The sequence below is a fragment of the Micropterus dolomieu genome, linkage group LG22, assembly GCF_021292245.1.
Source record: "Micropterus dolomieu isolate WLL.071019.BEF.003 ecotype Adirondacks linkage group LG22, ASM2129224v1, whole genome shotgun sequence".
NCBI classification, from domain to species: Eukaryota; Metazoa; Chordata; class Actinopteri; order Centrarchiformes; family Centrarchidae; genus Micropterus; species Micropterus dolomieu.
This window is the reverse complement of record NC_060171.1, coordinates 29,185,826-29,212,069: the sequence shown is the minus strand read 5'-3', so window position 1 is coordinate 29,212,069 and position 26,244 is coordinate 29,185,826. Positions and strand designations below refer to the sequence as shown.

The 26,244-nt window shown below is 39.3% G+C and overlaps 1 protein-coding gene across 2 annotated transcripts; it reads left to right on the top strand.

Annotated features, from left to right (window-relative positions):
* Positions 1-1,284: 1,284 nt before the first annotated feature.
* Positions 1,285-19,368, top strand: calb2a (calbindin 2a). 2 transcript variants are annotated; one of them, XM_046037878.1, is made up of 11 exons: positions 1,285-1,378; positions 5,681-5,757; positions 5,842-5,931; positions 7,025-7,105; positions 9,100-9,156; positions 11,323-11,400; positions 12,467-12,522; positions 12,640-12,679; positions 13,265-13,318; positions 17,431-17,502; positions 18,743-19,368. In XM_046037878.1, exons 1-11 carry the CDS (start codon positions 1,285-1,287, stop codon positions 18,854-18,856), a joined length of 813 nt encoding a protein of 270 aa, XP_045893834.1. In that variant the 3' UTR covers positions 18,857-19,368. The 2 variants fall into 2 exon arrangements, with proteins under 2 accessions (XP_045893834.1, XP_045893833.1); XM_046037877.1 differs by having other exon boundaries at positions 18,740-19,368.
* The last annotated feature ends 6,876 nt before the right edge of the window (positions 19,369-26,244 follow it).

Genomic DNA, 26,244 nt, shown 5'->3' with positions numbered 1-26,244 from the left:
TAAATGTGGTCCATATCGGACTCCAGAAAGTGACCTGCATGCGCAAATGAAAAAATTATGTCACACGCTGCCTGTACGGAAGTAAACATGGATTTGGATGACTTTGGCCTGCAGTCTGAACGTGGCCTTGGACATGTTGTGGCAGAAAGGGTACAGGAGTAATAACTGATATTAATTACACCTTACTGGGACACTGAAATGGAACGTGGAATACTCTAAATATCTGTCAAAGGGTAAACTGGAATCACCGTATAGGGCTTGTAAAACACACCCAGTTCATTTCACAGGATTTCAAGAGAGTGAGAGTCAATTGAAAAATGTTATTAATATTCTTCATGTGTGAAAAGCTGTCTCCAGATTTCATCCTACAGCAGGACAATGCTTCTAGGGATACTTGCCCTCCTGCTCATTACAGTCGTATTACTTCATCCTGAATATTATCACCTCTTGCAGTAAATGAGTTGAAGAAATATATATGAGCACATTTTTTTCATCCTCATTCCCCTAATAGGATCTGTGGCTTTGCCGGCCCCTCTGCACAGTAGACTAGCCATTAATGAAAAAGTTCTTGTTCTCCCCAGTTTTTTCAGAATTAACATTTATTATGTGGGCTAATCACTGCTGGCTGGAGGGAGTGTGGGAAATGTGATTAGTGTGTGAGTTCTAATTAAGTCTGTGAAGCCTCACACACTGGCAGACAGGCTCAGGGAGCTGCATGCTTAGATACACACACAGATGTAGGAAGGAACACACCCACACACGAACACACACGGAAACACACATGCATTTCATGTGCATACAGACATATGGGAATTTACAGGATCAAACACACACACACACACACACACACACACACACACACACACACACACACTCGTGGGATCTACTGTAAAGCATGATGATGTAACATCAAAACAATCTGCCCTCTATCTGCATCTCTCTCATCTTTCCATCACACACACACATAAACACACACACAGTCTGCCCACTGCAGTGCCCAAGACGTCCTATCACACAACTACATCAAGCTTGGAAGCACACACACACACACACACACACACACACACACACACACAGACAGGGACGCTGACTCAGATGGATGTTGACGGCGGCAATGCGCCCCCAGCGGCGGTGCAGCGGTGCTGCCGCTCGTGCGCCGGGGTTAAAAAGCGGCGGGCGGCGCGCAGGGGCCACAGTGTGGGGTGTGTTTGAACAAGAGACACAGAAAAGTTGGTTGCGGATTTTTCTGGCGTCTGACCTGCAGCACCATCCGTCGAGAGCATCATGGCAAACAAAGCACAGCAGCCTCCTCACCTGCACCTGGCCGAGGTCACCGCGTCCCAGTTCCTCGACATTTGGAAACATTTCGACGCTGACGGTAGGACACTTTTTTCTCTTCCTAAAGTTATTTCAAACTCATAATAATATCCCGAATTATATACCACTGCTGTGCAATACAGCCAATCGAAGGAAGGTTACAAATAATCGAAAAAGGCAGGAATGCATCCTTCTAGTAAAACCGTTATCAGGCTTAGAATAGCAGACTATAAAATCACAGCAAAAGTTTGTCGTTTTGGGATATTAAAGCGACAGATTAGAAGATTTAGGAAGAGAAAAAATAGCGGTATTGCAATATAAGGTTATGTAAACTCAATTTTACGGTGATACTTTAAGAATATTATCGGGACTGTTTGGTCTTTAATTAGTAATAGCCTAATATTCATTGTCTTCCTAAGTTTCCTGCTTGATGGATGAATGAAGTAGCCAAAACGGGACATTTTCATCTTTTACCTATATTGTTGAGAAGCTGATCTCAGACCATATATTTTGCATATGCCGAATTATTGCAATCATTTTTTTAAAAGTTCGACGTTTTTCAAATGCATTTTTAATGCGGCCACTCCCGACATCACGTGGTAGCCTAATTATTTTATTTTATTTAATTTTGAGGGTTTTTTAAAAAATTTTATTTAAATGCACAGGTAGATTTATTGTTTCTCAAGAAAGCATACGTTAATGTATGTAACAGAGACAACATACTAACATATACACGATTTTTATATATCCAATGAGCCCTAAATGATATGTAAAGTGTTTAAGCCGCATATCAAAGGACGAATAAATCAGATTTTAGGTGGATGCAGCCTTTATTCATCTGTCATTTTTTATGAGCGATCCCAGATAAGTCCTCTCATGGTAGACTACATGAAGAAGCCTACGCCCTGCCATGCATGCAACTGAAGTGTAATTTTGCCATCATTTAATTAGCGTTTTCTGTGGGTTATAGACAGCTATAATCATTGGCAGTTTGGATGTTGCCTAAGTAAATTGCTCTGAGTGATGCTCCATGCATTGGTATTGATTTCCAATCAGACTCTGGCTTATTTAGGTTCCATCAGTAAGCGCAGTCTGTCAGATGGTGGTGCTCTTTATGCAGTCTGGTTTCTTCTTCAGACTCAGTCTTCATCAGTATCTATTCTTCTTGCAAATATCTCTGTGCACATGTGGCAGTGTTGCAGTGTGGCAGTCTGACTTTTTATTTCAGCAAATTCATCAGGCATGCGACTGCTGTCATAAAAGCCTCCCATGTTAAATTATGGAAATGTTCATATTTTCATTTCACTTGAAGATCTGCAGACTCCTCTGTGAACCGATGGAAGTGTAGATCAGACCATTTCGAAAAGCACGGGGTGGAATTAGAAGTCCACAATGGAGATAATTTTTTGTTTCCTGTAAAACTTTAAGAGTTTTGCTTTATTAAATCAACCTTCTTGTCCATGATAGTCTACACCTGCAAACAAGGCGAGTGTATTGCACCTATTTGTTTTACACATGTCCTCCTGGGCATTCATTGTTAGTGCAATCTGTTTTGACGCCTGCACACATGTTGAAATGCATTCCACAGGGCAATTTCAATTATATTTATATATAGCGCCAGTTCATAACAGAAGTTATCTTTGCACATTTTTTAGAGAGCAGGTCTAGACCGTACTATTTGTAATATTATTTTCAGAGACCCTACAATTCCCACTATGAGCAAGCACTTGGTGACAGTGGCATGGAAAACTCCCTTTATATTTTAAAATCTAAAAAGCGTAACTACATCTTGTTGCTATTGTAGAAATCTCAGATCTCTTGTTGTGCATGTTGCAAGAAAGTGGAGATGGAAGGAGGAGTTGGGTGGGGCTTTGCTGAGGGGCTCAGCAGCTGAGCTCCATATGAGCCAATGTGCAGTTGTTGTCATATCTGTTATTGATTTTACTCTTTTGGCCTGGTTAGAGCATATGGATATCAGTTCTACCGCCCAGGTGTGGGTCCTGCTGCAGAGGTATTTTACATATCAGCTTTGCAAATCAAATACAGCCAGTGCGCATCAACAGATTTGGGTTTGATTTGTGTTCTCATTACTGTGAGTGTCTTCTGGCTCGGCAGAAAGAAAAGGAGAGCTAATTTGTTTGCTCAGATTTGAGTAAACATCATTTGCAGATAAAAATACAAATACACAGGAGGCAATGCACCCAGAGATGATGAAACCACATATTCCCCCGTTGGCCCAGGATCAAGTCTCATCTGGATTGCGTCTCTCGCAGCTCCTCCGCTGTGTCCCTCTCATCTTTCGCTGCTGTCTCTGTCAGGCCTTTTCAATTCGATCACTTCAAAGCTGAAAAAGGAAACAACTGCAGTTCCTTTTGCTAATTATAGAGCATTTGCTGTCAATTATTTTTTCTTAACCTAGATATGGAAATTCGGAATATGAAGGTAAAACCACCTCCTGAGTTGAGTTGACCTGCTGATCTCAACTGTGATCTCAACACAAAATATTTGAATAGACAGGGCTGCACTCTCCTTTGAAAGGCAAATGCTTTTTTTATAAAGACTTTAAATGCACTTAGTTGGCACAGCTCCCCACTTTGAGAGTTTTTCTACATTGGGGTTGAATTTTAGAATCAGAACCAGAAGCGTACAGAGTCTTTACCAGTGTCTCCTGGGACTGTAATGATGCTGAATCCCAAAGAGTATGTATTTGGGCAAAAAGTGGTCTTTGTGAACCTTTTATCTTGCTGTCTGGTGCAAGCTTTAAGTGCTTGTGCTGGAAGACCAAAGTATATGAAAGTAAGTTTCATTATGACACATAAAACTAGTTATTTGACATTTAAATTGAATCATCTGGAAGTCAGTTGAAGTCAGCTGTAAACTGTATCCTCTGGCTGTGTCTTATTTAATTTTTCCTGTAAGATAGATACACTAATTAGGCTGTAGCATATATAGCATTTCATAGAAGAAAAACATATGGTACTGGAAGCATATTGTTGTGGCTTAAAGGATGCTTGGAAAAGAAATAACTTTCTACGTCTGAATAAGCACAGTACAAACAGATGCTCCCTTATGCACAAATTTAACGGTACGGATCTAGTGCTGCATTTATTGAATGTATGTCTGCACTCCGGCATAATCTATTCATAAATCTGTTTTTATTGTCATTTTATGCCATTCGCCTTGTAGTTAATCACATCTTACTATGTTTAATTATCGAGCAGGCCATTTCTCTCCAGAGTGCTAAATGTCAATAAGACCCACAGGAGGGAGGCTTGATAGCAGCGAGGCATTTTACTGTCCCACTTATTGAAACAGCAGAGCTTGTATTCATGAGTTTTGATAACATCACTAAGGATCGCATGCATGCCCCCCCCCCCCCCCCCCCCCCCCCCCCCCCCCCCCCCACACACACACATACATTGCACACAAAAATTTCCATGGATAGAACAAAGACGTTAAGATGTTTGTTGGATAGAGAGAGGGAGTTAGATAGGAGATGACAAAGAGAGACGGCGAGTTAGAGGGAGAGGAGAGGAAGTGGATGGCATAATAATCTTTGTTAGTGTTTAATGAGGCAGCTCTTCCTTCCAGGGTTTTATTGAAGCAGCTAGTCACATCGTTTGGAGCCATCTGTCCAGCCATTCAGCATTCTTGTTGATAGAATATTGGCACAGATTCAGAGACTACCTGGGTGAAGCAGGCATACTCATACGTCCTCTAAATAGGTACTGTCAGGGCAACAGAACACCAGTAGTAAGGATAAAATAAGGTACGATATAGAGAAAACCAACTTTATTGTCCACAAGCTAAATTTGTCATGACAGAATCTGAAGAAATGTCTCAGGATAAGCACCGTTTGACAAAAGTGACACTTAACCTGTCAAAATGATTGATAGCACGCAGTAAAACAAAGTCTACAGGATAGTACCAAGCTTCAGTTCCTCTTGACAAAATAATCTTAAGAAAACTAATTCAGGTACAAACTGTCACAGTGCACTGTTATGCATACTGATTCGTCCCATTTGCCAAACTCCATGCTGAAGGCAGTATTGATCTATGTGGAATAAAAGAAGCTGCCGGTGGATCATCACCTTCAAAATCCTAGAGAAGCAATTTTCCATATATAGTTTTCTCATTGTGTACCACCCTGTGAACACAGTCTTTGAGGAGAGATCAGTTTACATCTTGTCAGTCAATAGCCTAAACTATTGAGCCAGAGGAAGAGAAGCGAGTTACTGTTAAACGGCTCCTGTTTGAATCAATACCGAAGCCATGCTGAGATCTGTTTGACTCTGTGACACTGTGACCACATCTGCACTGGGTGTTTTGCATAACATGCCATCATGGTCTGTCTGTATCCCAGGTAATGGCTATATTGAGGGGAAGGAGCTGGAGAACTTCTTCAGGGAGTTGGAGATGGCCCGAAGAGGAGCAGGGGTGGTGAGTTCAGAAACTAGAGATTAGACGAAGCTACACATACTGACCACTCAGGTTTCACTTGTATTGAGTACAAATGTTTTCTAGGACCCGTCAAACCCCACATTCAGAGAAAAGATGAAGGAGTTCATGCAGAAGTTTGACAAGAACAAAGATGGGCGGATTGAGATGTCAGAGGTAAGGCCTTGAAGGTGCTTCTTGTATTATGCTTGGAAATCTGTCAATTTCATTAAAGGAGTAGTTTGTCATTTACGCTTTCTTGCCAAGAGTTTGATGAGAAAACTGATATCATTCTCATTTATGTAGCCACAGCCAGCGGCCAGCTAGCTTGTCTTAGCATAACGACTTTAATCAAGAGAAACAGCTATCTTCCAAAATCTAATACTTTGTAATTGTGGGAAATGTACTTATTAACTTTATTGCTGGGAGTAAGATGAGGAGATTAATATCACTGTCATACATATGAAACTTCCAGTCTTTTGCTAAGCTAAATTAACCAGCTGCTGGCTGTAGCTTCATAATTATCACAAAGACATGAGAGTGCTGTCAAGCTTCTATAACTCTCGGCAGGAAAGTGAATATCTCTTTAAAATTTGGAAAAGAAGAAAAACAAGTATGACCGACTTTTTGGTACAATAAAATTATTCAACAGAGCTGTTCTACTTGGGCTAGTGCCCTGACAGAGGTTTTTTGATGTGCATTCACAATACTCATTGAAATGTGGCTCAGGCCCAAGAAAAAGTGTAGAAAAGGTTTGATTTGACTACTTTTGATGGAGGGTGAGAAAAAATTGTACAAAGAAAAGGATAATTCTCAAAGCCAGAGGAGTACATTACATCACAAGCGAGAGGCTTCAGAGGCCTGGTCAATACTCCGATCAATGTATAAATACAGTCTTTATTATAGTCTCTATGGAGCGTCAGTTTGGGATATTGCTTTCTCTTGATTTTTCCATTTTCGGAGCATGACTTGAAAGAGATGCAAATGGGGCTTCTGCAATATCAATAATCCACCGCCCGCATGGAAAATCAGCAAATGAGTTTAAGGTTCAAATGTTGGAAAATCAGGTGCAGAGACTTCGTCTGAACATACGCAGACATGATTTATTTTTTTTATTCAAACTTCTAAGCATAGCCCAACTTCTGAGGTCATGGCTCTCTATTATTTACGTCAGAGTCACCCATTTGAGGCTTGCAGACAAAAAGCTCCCCGGCATATCAACCTTATGTTATCACCACTCTCACCATTTTCTTGTCATTGCTCTCTTTAGCTGGCCCAGATTCTCCCAACTGAAGAGAACTTCTTGCTTTGCTTCAGACAGTTTGTCAGCTCCAGTGCTGAGTTCATGGCGGTAAGAGTGTGTTTATATGTGTGTGTGTGTGTGTGTGTGTGTGTGTGTGTGTGTTTGTAAGGGTAATGCAAAGCTGTCTTCTTTAGATGACCTCTGTTATTTGTTATTTTTCTTTGCAGTACTTTTTGTACAAAAGCTTCTTGTTCACTAAGAAATGCCATTAGTCGGGACATACTTACTTAACCAACCATACATTATAGACCAGAGTCAGTCCTTCCATGGATGGAAGACAGCCTGCATGTACTCAATCCTACCAGCTAATTTCATGGATTAGTTCACTGTGTTATAGTTGAAGGTCTACAGAAGAGAAAATAAATATAAAAACTTGATGCGTAAAATCAGTATGAAATAGGAAGAAATAAACAGCCATGCAATTGTATCAGATTGACCCCAGGGCACATTTGCCTGAAGAAGCCTGTTTCACCCCAAAATCACCATTGGCAGACTTGGAAACCCCCGTCCCAGTGGCATTAACAGAGGGCATTGTCACTTATATGAGATACTAGATACTGAATAACACGTGTGAAAATCTGTGGTAACTTTACAGAAAAACATCAGGCACTTAGCTGTATCTTTGAACCAGCTTTACCGAGGCTACTCCGGAACAGAAAACAACAACAACTAACTAATGAATCAGAAGTGAACCAAATTAGTGGCAGCAAACAAGGAGCGGTTACCCCTCTGGAAACTAGCCCACTAAAATATTGTCAAGTGGTCTATAACGACATATTTTAAGATTTATTTAACGATTGTAACAGCAACATCAAAGTCAGATGTGTTAACAACAAGACAGTGATGGGTTAGCAAAGCACCTCTTTAGCTAACGAGCAGGCAGACGTTAGCAACGCACAAAATTAATTGCATGTGACTAGTTTCTAGTAAAACCTCTGAGGAAAAAATAGCAATGTCTGTCCTGTTACTGTATAACAGCCAAGCTGTGTGTTTAAGAAACGTTTATGTAGGAAATTTCCAAGTACGGTATAAACAAACTTCAGTCACAGGATTTTCCCTCATACTCGTTTGGTGCTGCTGAGAATTATGAATAATTAATAATTGTAGAAGTAACAGAAAGCCTTCAGCAGAGAGTGCTGAAAGGTACTAGAAAAAGGAAATCATTTATTCCACAAAATACCTTCAGAAGATAAGAAAATGGCAGATTTCATGTTAGATCTGCTGCAATGAAAGAATGGAGCCAATTAGAAACCAATTTAATGTGGGGTAGAGGCTGTCCTTGTCTCCTGTGTCATAAAGAAAAGGAATCATGAAATGAGAGAAGGCGCATGAATGAGAGAGAAGGTGTGGAGAGGGATACAAAGGGCAAACGAGAGAAAGAGGGAACAGAGAGGACGTAAATGAAATGTCGATGGAAAGTGGAGAGCCAGAGTTTGAGAACATAAACAAGGATGGAGGATTAATCAGTCTTTGTTGGTGGTGCAGGGAGGAGGGAGAGGGTGGAGAGGTTTTTAAAGGGTTAGAATGAGGAAGCAGAACCTTCTATTTTCAGAGTCATATATAATGGATAAAACCACTGTAGCTCCTCTCTGCAAAGCCCAGAGCAGGAGAGGAGGAGCAGAGGGGGAGGAGGAGGAGGAGAGGGGACACGAGAAAGGGGAAGGCCATCCATCTTTGATAAGGAGCCCTTCTTTGGACAGGGACAGCTGCTAGATTAAAACATTCATTAAAATGACTTTCTCTCCCTCCCATTTCTCTCTCTCTTTCTGTTTGCCCTCTGCTCGGTATGCGAGCGAATGGGATTGTATTGAAAACTGTGTGATTACAGTGATGGTGCAGGCTTTTGTGGTCTTCCCCTCTTGAACGATTTCTGCTCTGCATCAGAGAAAAATCAAACACATAGCGCAGTTAAAGAGCAAGCTGGAATTCCATCAGAGAGGATTTATATAGGGGGGGAGAAATGTAAATCACTCTGGAGAAGAGTCGGTGCTGAAAAACTGCTTTCAATCCAATGTTTATTTTGTTTTGTTGATTTCTTGTAGGCATGGCGGCGATATGATACAGATCGCAGTGGCTACATTGAAGCAAATGAATTGAAGGTATGTTGTAAATATGTATGTTTATATATATTTATATATGATTCAGTGATAAAGGCAACTTATTCTTGTTAATTGCTTTTATGTAACATTTATGATATCTACATTTGCATCCCAAAGGATAGTTTAACCTGAAAAGCCTTACAAATATTCTTATTTATACGATTATTTAATCATCTGCTTACTTGGTTATACTTATTCTTATTATGTTTTGTCTTTTTGTCTTTCTTTTCCCTCCACGCACATTCAAATGCACATCAACACACACACATGCTCACGAACAGAGCACCTACCCTAAACTGTAATTATCACACAGCAGTAGCCACTGAAGTAGCAACTTAAGTAGCTACTTAACCCATATTCACTGTCTTTTCCTTTAATCATTTACATTTTATTTACATATTTACATATATTTATACCACTGTAATAGTCATGTTTTTCTGTTTTTGTGCTCCCTTTGATGTATTTCCCATACCTTTAAAAATTTTAAGAAAAAGTGTCTTAACTTGTATGCATTTTTCTATTTATGTCACCTCCTAGATGCTACGTTGTTTTGCATCAATAAAAAGAAAGCAAAGAAAGAGGGAAAAACAATCCTCTTTTTTTTTGTGTTATGCTTAACAACCCTATTATGATACTGATTTATTGTGCTTAATGGAATAGTTCAACATTTTGGCAAATACACTGTATTCACTTTCTTGCCGAGAGTAAGCACTCTCTTGCCTGTAGTGTGCGATAAATATGAAGCTGGAGCCAGCAGATAATTAGCTTAGCTTAGCATAAAGACCGGAAGCAGGGAGAAATGCCTGCCAGCACCTCAGCTAGATTCCTGCCAAACTCATGGTGATGACATGACTCCGGGAAATCAAAATGGTATCAATCTTCTCAGCTAACTCTCAGCAAGACAGCATATTTCCAGAAATGTTGAACTATTGTCTTAAGGTGCCTAAACATCTGTAAAAAAAAAAAAACAAACAACAAAAAACAAAACAACTTCTAAGTAAGAATAATAATAATAATAATAACTGATATGCTAAACATGGCCGAAGCTGTAATATTTACACTGCTATCAAGTGACATATTAGCTAAACACTTGCACTCAAAATACTCAAAATTTCAAAACATTCAGCACTTTGGATTTTCAGTGTGATTCACCTTTTTTGTTGATACATGTGAGCATATGGGCGTGTAGAGGAGAGTTCAGTTGCTGCTGCACGGGAAATTCCCCACTGACCATGAGTGTTTTATTCAGGTGAGGAATCAGACGCAAATAGCTTTACAAATTGTACGAATATTATTCACTTCAACACCTCTTGGAAGCTTTGTGTCAAATTATATAAAAGAAAGTGCTCCACCCTGGGGAGTAGAACATGAATGGGGTCGGCGATTACGCATCAAATACAAATTAGGCTGCTTGGGTTGTCTTGGGATCACATTTCTTCCAGCTGACCAGGTGCAGATGAGTTACTCAGGTGTGGCTTTTTGAAAGCTTTGGAAAAATGCAGATGAGATCGCAGGCAGCAGACACGTCTCACCTCATGACTGTGAGCAGAGGGCAACAATAAATGAGGAAATCGACTCAAGAGCTGTAATAGAGTTGAGCTAATGCTACCTTCATTTTAAAATACTTTACATTTTTACTGCATGAGAGGGAAATGTGCTTTTTACTGCAGAACATTTACTGTACAGGCTGTAGTACTCTTTACTTTGCAGATCAGGAATTAAATTAAAAAAACAAGATACATTCATAAAATTCCATTGATATCACATTTTTTTAAATTTCCTTTCTTTGCATCTATTCATTTCCTCTACATTCTATTTCATTATTTTAACCTTTTCTCTTAATTTTCCTTCTTCATTGGTTTAATTTTTTCTTTGTTAATTAATCTAGAAACATGGAAATCAAGAAAACTGAAGAATCTAACCTCAACCCCTAAAATATCACTCCACTATCATTACTTTTACTTTGGATACTTGAGTTCATGCTAATGTTATTACTTGTTACATTATTTTTATTTAAATAAAAACTTTGTAGTTCTATTTCAGTTCTTTCTCTTCCCAACGATTATGGCCAAATTTACAGTGTTATTTTTTTAACCTTCAGCTATGTATTTGATTAAATAAAAGTCCTGCATAGTTTTTTTTTCAATGGTGTGTCTCTGTCCTCAGGGCTTTCTGTCAGACCTGCTGGAGAAGGCTAACAGACACTACGATGACCAGAAGCTCCAGGAGTACACACAGACCATAGTAAGGCTCACTCACATGCAATGAAGAATCTCAAGCACACAGTGTAATTGGACAGTTATGACAATTCTGTTGGGCTAAACTTTGTGCTCAGTATGAGGAACATAAGACTCATCGTTTTCATTTTTATTGATTTTTATCAAAAATACACAGATTTTTAAAAGGGAGACGTTCAGTTTAACCCAAATTTTATGTCCTCATCCAAAAGATACCGTTGCAAGAAGGCACTGTTCTCCATTTTCTGAGATGAGAGGTCATCTCTCAGCTCAGAAAATGTTTTCAGTAACATAAACTGAGGGAAGGAAATTGTGAGAAAACATTAATTCGATACTGATTTTGCATCAGAGTCTCTCAAAGTTATAAGAAATACAATAACATAAAAAGTAAATTCTTGGCAAAACCAATGAACCCTGCAGCAACACAGTGAGCCAGACTTTATGGATGTCTATTATCCATCTGCCCTGGAGGACCTGAGAGACCTATAAGGTTGGTGGCAGCAGCGTTGTTCAGCTGAGTGGTTGTGACCCATCATGTCCTGCAGGTTGTGTGTTTGTATCCCAGATGTGCCAACATCTGCTTCTTCCTGGAAGCCCCAGAGCTGACATTAACCTGATTTGCTGAAGCAGTTTCCTCAACATGCTCATAGATAAACTTGGTCATAATTGTTTCTTGATACCTTTAGTACTCATTAAACACATGTGGGTGTAAGTGTTGCCAAATAATCCAGATTAAATAATGACATGAATGCTGGAGAAAATCAGAATTTTGACAGTTTTTTTTATTCTTTCCTCCTGATGAAACAACTGACCTAAAAAAGCGAACTCTTAAGTCATTATTCTGTAAAACTTCACCATCGACTGCATTAGCTGAAATGGTTGAGGCAAATTGTAAAGGCAGTCCCTCCAGTGGTCCTCTTTACTTTATGGCCATCCATTGTATTTCTCAGTCAATGAATATCAAGGGACCACATTTGCCTTCATCTTGACAACAGATAACTATAAAAAATAAACCTTTCTTTCATTCTCTCTCCTCTGTCCCTTCCTGTCTCTGTTCTGCTTCCACTTTGCAGCTCAGGATGTTTGATCTGAATGGAGATGGGAAGTTGGGTCTATCAGAGATGGCAAGGTAATGTGCAATTTTACTTGCTTCTGTTCACTATATAAATGTTGTAACACATTGCACATTGATGTAGATTCATTGAACAACTATTGTGTCCACTAATGAAGTACTTCTCTCCCGCAGGCTTCTCCCTGTTCAGGAGAATTTCTTACTCAAATTTGAGGTAGGGAACAAAAATGATGCAGAAAGAAATGTTCTTGCAAAAAATGTCTACATTATACACACAATAAATGTAACTGTTTTTAAATATTTATGATAATATGTGTTTGAGTTTTGTCTTAAAGGGTTAGAGTCCCCTTAGGGTTAGAGTCCCTATGTGTTAAAGGGTTAGAGTCCCCTTAGGGTTAGAGTCCCTAAGTAACTTGTTGACAGGGTCCCGCTGTCAACCGCTTTTACCAGAGTTTGTAGCGTGGACAATCTGGATTTACAGTGACGACTGTATCTAAGGAAGGGTTAGAGTCCCCTTAGGGTTAGAGTCCCTAAGTAACTAAAGGGGGGATAGAGTGGGAGATGGGGAATTAAAGGAGTAAAATAAGCAAAGGTGGGAGACCTGCGTGTTTTTATTTTCTATTTAACTTTTAAACTTTTTTATATTTCCCTGTTGCTTTTATGTTTTATTTAAAGCACTTTGAATTACCTTGTTGTTGAAATGTGCTATACAAATAAACTTGGCTTGCCTTGCCTTGTCTTACTGTAACTTTTTGGAAATTTGTAGCCTGGTAATCAAAATCAAACCTTGTTTTTACAGGGTGTCAAGTTGACCACTGAGCAATTCAATGCCATCTTCACATTCTATGACAAGGTAGGTGATGTTTTATTCAAGGTCTCCCAAACACACAGTTGAGGTCTGGCCTCACGTCTGGGATAGCGTCTCTTCCACTAGCTTTCAGTTGTCAGTGTATTTTTGGCATAAACCGTTTGATTCATTTGCCTGAAAAAATGGGTTGTTCCTGGGATATTCTGTCTACGTATTCTGAGCTAAATTGGTATGTACTACAATGTGTGAACAATTTGAACACTTTATCATTTATATTTAATTAGAAACATTTAGCAAAAGTTAGGTTGTTTGCAACAACTACGTCGCCCTTGATTCTTAGTCATGGGAAAAGTATATAAACATTAGATGGTTATAACCTAATGCTAAAGGAATAATTGTTTTATCTTAGTTAGAATTAGCCGAGGCTAGTGGAGTAGAAGCTAGCTTGAAAAGTGGTGGGACTCAGAGGGACACCTAGTCAGGTAGGTTTGTGTCTGCTTAACAGTGTACTCTAAGCTAATATGCTAACACAGGGAGGAGATTTACATTGTAAAATATGAACAAATTGCACTAGAGTAAAAAAACATAGACTAGACTTTCAAGTTGTCAGGATGACTCAGCGCTATTTGTTTTGGCATTTCCGATTTTGTTAAAACCATGAATATGCAAATTCCTTGGTTGTACCTAGGGCGCTCCCCAACTACCTAGGGAAATGAGTTAGGCTTTGCACACCTGTTCCTTAGTAAACAGCTCAGGGTGGTTGAGCAGTGGTTCACTTAATAATGGTCACATTTTCCACATTAGCAGCAGATTAGTTGGGAGGGACTACAGGGAGTGATATGATACAAGACAGACTAGAGCAGGGCAGAGTTACAGGGTAGAAAGCTCCACCTTGTACATCTGTGATGTAATATTTCTAATTTATGACATCTTGGGAGTTTTTGTCAGCCTGAGGGACCAGCCATAATCTAGCTATGAAAAGGCTGACTCAATATTTACGGAAAGAAACAACTCAGTTTGATGTGGCACAGCACCAGTAGTCTAGTTCAGTGGTTCCCAACCTTTTTGGTGTAAGGTACCCCCACAGCCCTGTCAATTGAACTCACGTACCCCTTCATCAATCACACTTATCGTGTACCAAATGTATAACACTATATATTATATATATATATATATTTTTTTTTCATACAATTTAAGTGTCACTATTAAGGTTGGTTTGGTCAGCTCAACTACTACCATATGAAGCTGATGATCCAACCATTTGACCATTACTTTTGGCTAATCATTTGTAGTGCTGCAACTAACGATTGTTTTCATTGTCGATTATTTTCTCGATTAACTAATTAGTTGTTGGTCCGAAAATGGTGACAAATGTGGATGCTTTTTTTCTAAAGCCCACAATGACGTCCTCAGTTTTCTTGTTTTGTCCACAGCCCAAAGCTATTTGGGAGTTTACTGTCACAGAGGAGCAAAGAAACCACAAAATATTATATTGTAATAGCCGTCAACTAATCTATTCATTTATTATTTGTTAGCAATTTAGTTAAAACCATTTATCCATTACCTTTACCTGTTTAGACTTATGTGCTTGCTAACTAGTTTTCATGCACACTTACATAATTGCAACAAGTACAGCGGTGTTCAGTTGTTACAGCTGCTTCAATATGTGGATATATTTTTGTATTCACATCTAGCAACTGCAGAAGTACCCCCTGGGGTACGAGTACCCCTGGTTGGGAATCACTGGTCTAGCTCTTATGTGCTAAATGCTTCTGTATTCTGCTATATGCTGCTTAATTTGTGTTGTGTTAATTAACATATGTAGTATACCAAATATACTATACTATAATCCAGCAGGGATATTACAATTGCTTGAGGGAAAAGAAAAAACATGCTTCCTCTGTATTTATATGGTTTTAACAATTTAAATTGGTGGCAGTGGTCTCAGATGTTGTATCAGTCATCAGTGATTGGTCTTTTGGAAAGAGACAATTCAGTATCTTCCAATGGATGGGGATAGGTTTGTTTTAGGTATGTCAGCAGGCACAGGTAGAATTCAGATCAAAAACTAATAGAGGACAAAAATATAGGCCTACAGTAAAAATCATATTAATTTGCACTTTTCGGGGTGGAGCTTTCGTGCATGTTCATGTCTCGGGTTGGACTGATGGCTAGCACTCTCTCTAGCTCACATGCAGACATTAATTATAGATGAGCCACTGCGGCCAATTCACGTAGAGCTGCCCTATTCATTTGGCGGCCTGCGGGCCACATCCGGCCCCAAAGAAACCTCCATGTGGCCCAGCATACATAATCTGATATACGACACAAAAGTAAAAGTAATAGTGAATGGAAATAACTAACGAGTGAGCTATTTCGTTTCCTTCTCATCTCAGAGTTTCACATGCGCTGTACCGATCACCGCCAATATAAAGGCTCAACACTAACTGTCCGACCTGCAGCCTCTCCCCTCCTGTGTTTCTCTGCAGAGCACACACACACACACACACACACACACACACACACAGTGGGCAGCCAGCTGATCAGAGAGAGAGAGTGTAAGTACATGGTGCAATAAAACCGTCGTGAGTAAAAAGCCAATACTTTACCAACGCACCTGTTTAATAACATGTAGGATAGAATATTTTAATGTGCTCAGTCTCTTATCCACCACAGCTGTGTGTTGGTCACAGCGCTAGTTCAGCTAATACCTTATTGTTACAAACAAGCTAAAGTGAAAGCTGCCTGTCTTTAGTAACTGTTTAGTTTAGTTTGCCATGTACATTAAAATATGGTCAGCTGCTGGCTGAGACTAACCAGCTCCTCTCTACCAACAGCAGCAGCAGGAGGAGGACAATAGAAAGGAATGATAGGGACCCAGATCATCAATATTTCCAAACACGCTTGATGTCAGGAATATGATTTATTTTACTAATATTTTAGATTTGTTTATAGTGAGATATTAGTAACTTTGCTGTTGAAAATCCTGTTACTGCTCTAAAAACAACATTTAGTTAATAAAAAATATTTAAATAATATATATTTTAAAGGCAATAATTTAGTAATAAAAAAGAACTGATAAAAACATCAACAAGGAACTGAAACAATAAGGAGGATACCAATCCCAACTCGTGAGAAAATGTCCGGCCCACCTCCATGTCCTGGTTTTAAAATCTGGCCCAACTGAATTTGTAATTGAATAGCTCTCATGCAGAGTCTCTCCACGAATGGAGCACTACCATTTATGTGTGTAATTAGTTTCATCATTTTGTTATGCGCTCAGCCCCTGCAGCTGAAACACAGGCAGCTGCTGTCACTGGTGCTGAGAGTGCTGAGATATCGTGAGCGGGGCAAAGTGTGGCCGGTCAGCTGAACACTAACGTGGCTCATAGTGCCACAGCCCTAAACAGTGCGATGCCTTGAAAATGTCTGAAATGCAAGATGGCACGCAAATTAGACAGACCGACCGATACCTGATGTTGCTTTCCCATAACTTGCTAGTCTTTCATCAAGAGAAAATAAATAGAATTCACATTTATTCCCAAGATCTAGGACACTTCAGGCTGGCTTTGTAAACATCAAAGGGCATCTCCCAAAGTAAAAATAAGACTGGCAAGCCACTCAGCTCTGAATTCATTCGGAGACCAAGCCTAGATGAATAGAACATGGTTTTGTGCCTGTTGCCAAGGGAAAATTTCCAGCAATTTGGACTTATTTTTTGGCCCCAAACTCTAAACACTGCTGTGAGACATAAGACATCGTTAATTAGCAAAGTGGCTCCATATTGACTTTACAGCTAACCCCCTTTACAGAGTTGAGAATGGGAAGTCTTTTTTAAATCATCATTCATGAAGGGCCATTTGGCTTGTGCATTCATGATGGCTGCCATAAAATATTGAATGAAGTTGAGCAGCAGAGCAGGGTACAGAAATCAGGAAGCTCAAAATCTAAACATAGCTGGTCCATGCTGGTTAGAAAGGAAGGCAGGATAAATAAATAAAAATCTGATATAATAGGCAGCTACATATTGTTGAGCTATAGTCTAAAAGGGTGCAGTGTGTTTTGAAGTTTGCTTGCTGTCTCCAGATCAGTCCTTTCCTTTCTGAATGTTTGGAGATGAAAATAACATTTGTGGTGTTTCTTTCAACTTCTTTCAGGATGGGAATGGCTACATTGATGAGCAGGAGTTGGATGCCCTGCTACGAGACCTTTACCAGAAAAACAAGAAGGTGAGATAGGAGCTGTGGTAAAAGTTTACAGAATTTGTATACCAGACTGTGGCCTGGCTTGTGACTTCTGGCACCTGATACCATTTCTCTCTGATCATTTCTGCTCCTCTCAGCAGTTCACTCCCTGTGCATTCTCTATATACCTACCGTGTATCAGAACAGAAACAAACAAAACAGAAAGATACCTAAAAACTTTATTTTAAACACAACTCTTCGCAGAGCACCTACATAACTTGGATGGTACGGATACAATAATAGAAGTAGTAAACATGCCAAGTGAACAAGCATGCAATGAGTAATTTTGACTGCTCTGGTTTCTGGCTCCAAAAGCTTTATTGAGGCCACCAAATGATCCAAGTGTATTAACAGCTTCTTATCTAGATTCAGGATATGTGTATTGGTGTAAGAAAGGTTGTAAAACCAGGGGCATAACCTTAGGTTATGATGTAGGGGCATTTTTGTGTCTAAGGTTGGTGTGAAATCACTAAAGTCCTCTGTCTAGTTGTCAGGAGTTGAGGCCAGAAAAGTAATACAGGACAAGATGCTTGTTAGCAGGGACTAAAATCAGTAACACAGATTTTTAATTGAACATATTCCATGTGACAGCGGATGTTTAGTTTAGTTGACAATGTGAGGGGAACATTAAATCACACACAACTACAACGCAATTTGGTTATTTTTTAACAAACCTAACTAATGAAGGCAATGCGTACTAGCCAATCAAAGTTGCCAGAAAAATAATTATGCGCAGCAATCCCAGTATTTTAGCATTATAATATGTGTAGCGAGGAATTGCACATGGCTTTCATTTTAAAAGCCGGAGATGGCGATTTCAGACCCCTGTCTGAAATGAAGGACCTATTGTTTCAAAAATGTGGGGAATCTATCACTGTTATCAGTGTCAACTGTGTATGTGTTGTGTGGTAAAAGAAAGCTTGACAGGTGCGCAGTTAAGGTTCTTTGTAAATTAAATTAGCATGTATAGTCAAAAACATATATCTGTAGATGAAGTTCTCCAGGGCATTTTAACGCCATGCTTCCTCCACGAGGCCTAAACATCCTACACAACAATGAGTTTGGCAGAGAAATGTACTGTCCAGGACAATACTGGTTGAATTTAGCTAGCTTAGGGTAAGTTTTGATCCAAATAAAGCTTTGGTATTTTTACTTGATTAATGTCACTGATTGACCTCCTCAACTTTAGTGACTCTGTCAAACCTCCCTTTCTCTGGTTCAGGAGGTGGACTTGAAGAACCTGTCGGGCTATAAGCAGAGCATCATGAGTCTGTCTGACGGAGGGAAGCTCTACCGTGGCGAGCTGGAAATTGTCCTCTGCAGGGAACCAATTGTGTGACTCTCCCTCTTCTCCTGTTGCATATCATAATTTTCTCTGCCTGCCCTGCCCCGCTCTCCCAAGACCACACCCACTTCCAGCTGCCTGGCAACATATACCAGGTGCATGTGCCCGACACCCCCCCATCATGCCCCCCCCCAAAGTTACAAATTCAGAATGAATGATCAGTGCACTGACAGCTCTGACAACAGCTCTTTCCGTAAACCCCTAATCTCTACAACCTGACTTCTCAACCCTAAACATGACCCTTCTGAAACCTCAACTTTTCACCTTCTCAACTCTCCCCCATGTCCATTTCTGACCTAATCCCCATCCCTGCTGTCCATGCTGTGCCTGACTTGCAACGCCTGACCAAAAGCCCGAACCCATTATTCCATTGAAATTACCTTTTGACTTGTTGACCTGAACCCTGACCCCGGCTTCATTGACTCCTCCTTCCCTTTGCTCTTTCAACTTTGCATTAGATACAATATATAGTCAAATAAAATTGCAGACAGCTGTGTTTAATTTTATCTAATTTTCAGTCTGTGATGGAACTGGTATTGATTTTTCCACCGCGATATGTCTTTAAGACCTCTCGTTCCATTACCATGAAACGATTTTCATTTTCAATTGTTTTTCGGCTGATACTGTCAATTGAAATAATAATAAAATGTCTTAAGATAAAAGTTTTGACATTGTATGAACATGATTTTTTTAAGAATTGCTGCCAGTGGTGTTTATGCCTTAATGAACAGAATTATCTCCTGCACTTCCTTGTACCTTACATTCTGAATATTTCTGTATCAGAGCTGTGCAGCACTGTGTCATTCTCTCAAAGTTACATCTCCTGAGTACTTTCCGTTGTGATGACCTTCCGCATACCAACTGCTTAACTTTATCAAGGCCTCCCAGCTTTAAACTGCTCCCTTGCCTTCAATACACTGGCATAAGCATATAAAGGATTAACGATGGATGCAATCACAACAAGAGCAAGATGGCACACAATTTAAAGCTATAGCTTAAAAAAACATTAAAACTGGACTCTGAGTTTGATTCTGGTTGTCTGTGTTGAGCAAATTAACACCAGAAACTACAACTTCTGATTCTTTCCCTGCAAACATATTGCTTAGTGTGTACTGGAATCAAGAAGATGATAGAAATAATGTTTTTGCTGTAGGACTGACTCAGACAGCTTTATTTGCAGCATGATGTCTTTCTCCCATGTGCATAATGAAAATGACTGAAGAAACAAGTAGAATGATATTGCTGAGCCTGCACTGCAAGGCATTGTGTGTTTTCCCCTCTTGTGAATGAAATGAGGCAGCATAACAAAACACTTCTCCCCTCCCTTTGAGTTGCTGATAACAAACCTGGACTGCTACACAAAACAAAAGCTGACATCCATTTAAAATTTGTTTCTAATGGATGTACAGTTTATCTCCTGTCGAGTTGTTCCTTGAGAATGGATTTTAATTAAAGAGTATCAGGCTTAAAAAGTTTAATTGTCCATAAGATTACATATTTAACTTTAAATAGGCCCAAATATCGACATTCATTTAAATAACATTCAAGGGCTATTTGGGAAACACTTTAAAACTTACTGAGGCCTGATTTTTGAAACTCATAAGTAAAAAAAGGAGATAATATTATCTGACATTGCCCAAAAAGGAAAATCATGGTGTGTCTCAGAAGCTTTAAATGCTAATAAAAACATGAATGCAGAGGCTATTATATAAAGCCTGCAATAAAATACAACTACAAAACTTAACATCAACAATGATGCAAACTGACAACCAAAGAATTTTGTCAGAAAATCCAGTGGTGCACCAAAAGCCTTCATCTTTTCAAGTTGGACCCAGGGTGCAAGGTTTTTCCTTCTTCTGAGCTGAGATGTTACTCCTGAGGTAGTAGGACAGGACATGATATTTCTCGTAAAACCCCTGTAATTGAGTTGACGTGCTTTTAAAGCCATCTGAATAATACAGCAAGCACACAAACTGCCATCTCACTGTCGAGCTGGTGCAAATCCACATCAATTAATCAGAAGCATTTAAATCTTTATATGGCATGCAGCTGCAAGAGGAAGATGTGAATATCACCAATACTGTAATAAGAATATAGCTTTTCAGAAGTAAATTGTATTGTAATAACATGTATTGATTAAAGTGAGACTGTAAATTAGCAAAAATGTTGTTTAAGTGTAGTACAAGTAGAGAGAATTCAAAAAGTCAGCAAAATGCCTTAATAATATTGGTTACACAGAAATATATCTTTTCGATTTGCTAACATTAGCCACCCTAAAGCTGATGATACACGGGGCAACTTTTTGAGCAATGTTGCTAGGCAATGTTGCTGTTGGCAAGTCTGACTATGTTTTGAACTGATAGCGGCGAGGCGGGCGGAGTGGTAAAGGGGATTACGGAAGTAATCTTTACTCATTACCATTGACGGCAACATTGCCCAGCACCATTGCCCAGCACCATTGCTCTAAAAGTTTCTCCGTGTATCATCAGCTTTAGCTACTGGTCATACAAACTAGCAAGTAAGGCTGTAACAGCAAAGATCCAGACTGTATTAAGTTGAGCAAGGAGGGTTTTATTACTTTTAAATAAAACTTTATCACAAGAATGAGATATCTCTTCTTTCAGAAGTTACATCGTCTCACTTTAAAGCACAATTAATAAGAATTAGGAATGGGTCTCTTGAATACTATTATAATGTGGAGCTAGGAGAATTATATCATGCTATATCTATTTGTGTATTACTGCAAGTGGTGTTTTGTCATCTAGGGTTAGCATCCATAAACCTGCACACAATCATTTCAAAGCATTTTTCATAATCAGTCCAGTTGCCACATGCACACACCTGCAGCTCCTCTGTCTGGTCTTCAACCTACAGGTAGGTCCCTGCTGCGTCCCTGACGAAAGCTAACAGCAGCACATTTCTCCCCCTCAAATGTATATGCACTACTGTCTCACACTTTTTGACAAAGTGAGAACTTTAATTACTGTTTGGTAGTGAAGTATAGCGATGACTCAGCTGTTGTCGTCAGACTTTCAAACAGGGGAGAGTGCTTTGGAAAAAGAAAATGCTTCAGGGAGTGGGTGCATTGGGGTGGGAATAATTTTGTACAACTCCACATCATCAAAACAGGGAGCTGCTGATAGATTTTGGGAAGGAGGCACATCTAATTAAACATTTTGCTGATGATGCAACCGTTGAGAGATTGGACAACTGTAGATACCTGAGTGCCGCACTTGATAAGTCCCTCTCCAATAATACTGTGTCATCCAGAAATAAAGAAACCGTCTCCACATGTTCTGTACATTCTGCCTCAGCGGGGACACTTAGTTCTTAAGATACCCTCTTGCTGCTGCAAATCACTTACAAAGAAGTCTCACCTGCTCCAGTCTTCTAGGAAGACCATCAATTTTGAGTGATAACTTACATGGAACTGCAGGAAGAATCTGAACCACAGGCACTGCAGAAGGCAAGAAGCATCTACAATCCCTGAACACAGCCTTACTAAGCACTGCCTTCTGTTACCATCTGGGAGTAGATTTTACATTTAAAATCAGACTGTTCTCAAACAGATGCAGGATGAACTTTGTTCTTTAGCTATAATGTGCTCAAAAGGGAAAACAAAAACTAACTTTCTAACTTATTTAACAAAAAAAAAAAGTAAATCTAAAATATATTTGGATGCTGATAATTTGATTACTGGTAATGTTATTTGTGTTTTTTATTTGTATTTGTGTAGCATATACAGTCTGCCGTCTGTTTAATGTTTTATTATGTTCTGTATATGCAGCAGGTTATGCTGATGATGGGCAAACAGGTCAGTAGCAAACACAGTATTTACAAAAAAGGCAAAGTATTATGTTGCATTGTGCTGTAATCAGGCTGCTCATTCTCATACTTTTCTGTGTCTTTAGCCACAAAAGTTCTGTTCTTTGATCTAGGCTAAAATATCTTGACTATTGGATGGCTCGCCATGACATTTGGTGGAGAATGAATCCCCTGACTTTTACTGCAGTGCCACCAGGCAGTTGACTTTTCAGGTTTTGAGTGAAATGTTTCCACAAATGTAAAGAAATCTATGAAATCTAAGAAATCTTCTCAACATTTTCTGGTAAATATGTTAGATTGCTGATGAATGTTTTACTTTTGAAGTCAGCGGTCGGGGCACTAAATCTGCGCTTGAACATAGACTTGAACATGCTGTCTAACTTGAGTTTAGCTGTTTGCCACCCATTTTAACAATTCACCTTACAAATGTAGGCGAATAGTTCAGTTTTTGACCTGTGATCATGTATTACTAGAAACCGGATGCTAACTGCTGAAATGCAAGACAGGACAGAAAATAGTGCTGATGAGTTGACGACAGACAGCATATTTAAGAATAAAAATCACCAGAAAAACGACCATATATGTTGTTAGTTCAAGCAGCTTATTACAACCCATTTTGACTTTTATTATCCATGACTTCTAGTGGCCTTATAACAGTAGTAGAGGAGGAAGTCAGGTGACGTAGCATAAAGAGTGAGAAAGTCCTAGTAATGTGGTGGATGGGTTGGATTGATGGGTCTAAGCCAGAACTTTCACACAGGAGAGTGGCATTCAAGTCCTATGTGAAACAGAATAAAGCTTCAGTTATTTAGAGTTTTAAGTTAAATAGCGTTACCTACTTTGTGAGTTAAGTTACGTGATTTACGTCAGTTGACTTACTTACTTTAACCCAAATGTTTTAACAAAAACTCTTGTAACAGCGGTAATGGAGAATCGCACCCATATTAGAATTTGCATTATTGAGCATGAAGGTTCATTCTTGATCTTGGAACTAGTTGTTTGACAATCTTAACTCAAGGTCCACTTACTATTTTCTCCCCAGAGGAGCTTTGAACTGCATCTCTTGGTCTTTATTAGCAGATGGGGTTTCTTTGCGGTGCAGCCTCCGTCTGTCAATGAAGACCACAAGATGGAGTTGAAAGCCCCAGAAAGAAACTAATATTTGGACTATTTGCATTTTTTGCATAGAATTTCATATAAATGTGGCACAGCATCTTTGATGGGACACTTTTCTGACCCATACATTTTTTAAAACAGGGCCTATTGCATTGATAATTTTGAATTACAAATTCAAGAGCTCATTCTTTATATTCTCAGTTTGGGAATGAGGTTTAAAACACTGAAATTGGGCCACAGACAGAAGATGAATTCTTGAAATGGAGGGCATGCTCCTTCAGCAGTTCAAGTCTTTAAGGGTGATTTGTTTTTCTGCTGATATGGTTTTTACTGATTTGCACAATTTTCTGTCCTGTTTTAGCAGACTGGGTAGCCTCAGGACATGAAACAGTATTGAATCTTCAAGGGTTCCAGATGATAGGGGCAAGCATGTATCGGGGTTATTGTTAACAGTATTTACACGAACAAACTCAATAAGTGGATAGCTGAGTAGACTGAAAAACCAAAGGATACAGTTATGCATGTAAACACACCAATGTGATAACTGGAGGCAGCCAACTACTCTGTGCGCAGGGGCGAAAGAGAGAAGAGAATGTGAATATAAGAGGATAACGGCCATGATTTATTCAGTGATGAAAGGAACCCTGGTATTTTATTAATGATCTATTTATATATAGCTCATGTGAATTAAATAAGTGATTGAAAATGGATGTTCCAGCCTAGATTCTTGTGTATCCCACACACCCGGCACATGCACACAAAGAATCACATGCATGTGCACACATGTACACACACATCACGACAGAATACACATGCACATTCACTGACAGATACAGGTTAATCCAGGAACACACACTGACTCTGCTCCTGACTGACAACTTTATCACTCTTAGCTGTAGCACTGTAACAAAAATGCAAACTCACACTGCAGCTGGATTCACTGCTACTAAAAAGGACATTTTAACGATGTATAAAAGCTCATTTTTAATTCATCATAATTTTCAGGAAAAATAAGTCATCCAGCATTTGGTGTGGAGAATTCAAATTATTATAGGGCCTACATCGCAGGTTGGCCAAATGACGTCTATGTGTGACCAGGGGAATTGTCACTTCTACTCATTGCTCACTTAAGAACTAGACTAGTTCTCTAGTTCTCTGTTGAGCTGACTTCACTCATTGAAACTCACAGTTAGGTTGTGTCAACAAAAACTATTGCATGTAATATGTTTGACATTTTGGGGAATACGCTTAAAAGCTCACTAAGTAACATGTTGTATCTTGCTTGTTTAATCCCTACAAGTCTAAATATGACCAGTTGTGGTTTGTTTTTTACTGGCTGGGTGCCCGCGTCTAGCCTTCATGCAAAGCTGAGTTTAGCTAAGTTGTTGCAACTTTAAATCTGCAGTAACTGATTTGTTTGTCCACTTCGGGGCACTATGGGGCAATATGGCAAACTTGTTGGCGAACAAAAAGTTGCTTTTTTACACATCCAGGCTCCAGCAGATATGGCGCAACATTATCATTCATTTGGAATAATCTTTATGGCCAATTGACAAAAGTAAGTTTAAAATTCCCTCACATTAGCTCTATTTTTGGTCAACTCTTGAGGGAAATATCTGGCTCTTTAGCAGGTAAATGCTGCACCAGCTAGTCCCAAACTTTATTTGCCATTTGGTGCTGAGCAGGGAGTGTAGTGTACATTGGGTTTTAAGAGTTTTTTTGCTGAAACTACTGCCACAAAACAACAAGAGTGGCGAGAATGAACCAAAACAGTAACATTGAGCTGAAACTCACTATGATACTCTGTAAAGATACAGATGATAATTATCTGTAGGCTCATCCCTACAGTGACCCCTTTCACATTGTCATTTGATATATTATCACTCTAAAAATATAGAGACAGACAAATATATTCAAATGAAACACTTAGTAGTATCGATCTCCTTTCTAACTCTTGGCAAGCAATCAAATGAGTGTCTCCCAAAATTATGAACCATTCCTTTGAAAAAACTACTACTTCCACTGTGTGTTAAACCTGAATTTACTTTGAGCCTTGTACCAGGGCTGTTAAATTGATTAAAACTAATAAGGCAAAGGCTATACTCATTGTTGACAGAAAAGTCCTCTACATAAAGAGACAGTGACCCAGAATCCTGCCCACGTAAGCAAGTGCACTCAAGTTTTCTGTGAGATCAGGGTATTGGAAATCCCAAACACTGAAGTAGTTGCAGAAATGAATACCTTTTTCTTGGTTTCCATTAGGATTGTCAACGATCTGTATCCTTTCTTAGGGCTATTGGCAGAGACCCAATGGCCTGTTAATGTTTATTCCTTACCACCAAGCCAATACAGGATGGTTCAGGAAGAACATATGAAAGAAGATCCTTAACGGATAAAGGGAAAGGAAGTACTATAAAATAATCAATACTGCCATTTTGAGT

Excerpts from the sequence above, each read along its gene's own strand:
- calb2a (XM_046037877.1), top strand. The coding sequence starts at position 1,285 with ATGGCAAACAAAGCACAGCAGCCTCCTCACCTGCACCTGGCCGAGGTC. Across the intron at positions 7,106-9,099 it reads CCAGTGCTGAGTTCATGGCG|GCATGGCGGCGATATGATAC; the intron begins GTAAGAGTGTGT and ends GATTTCTTGTAG. Across the intron at positions 13,319-17,430 it reads TCTTCACATTCTATGACAAG|GATGGGAATGGCTACATTGA; the intron begins GTAGGTGATGTT and ends AACTTCTTTCAG.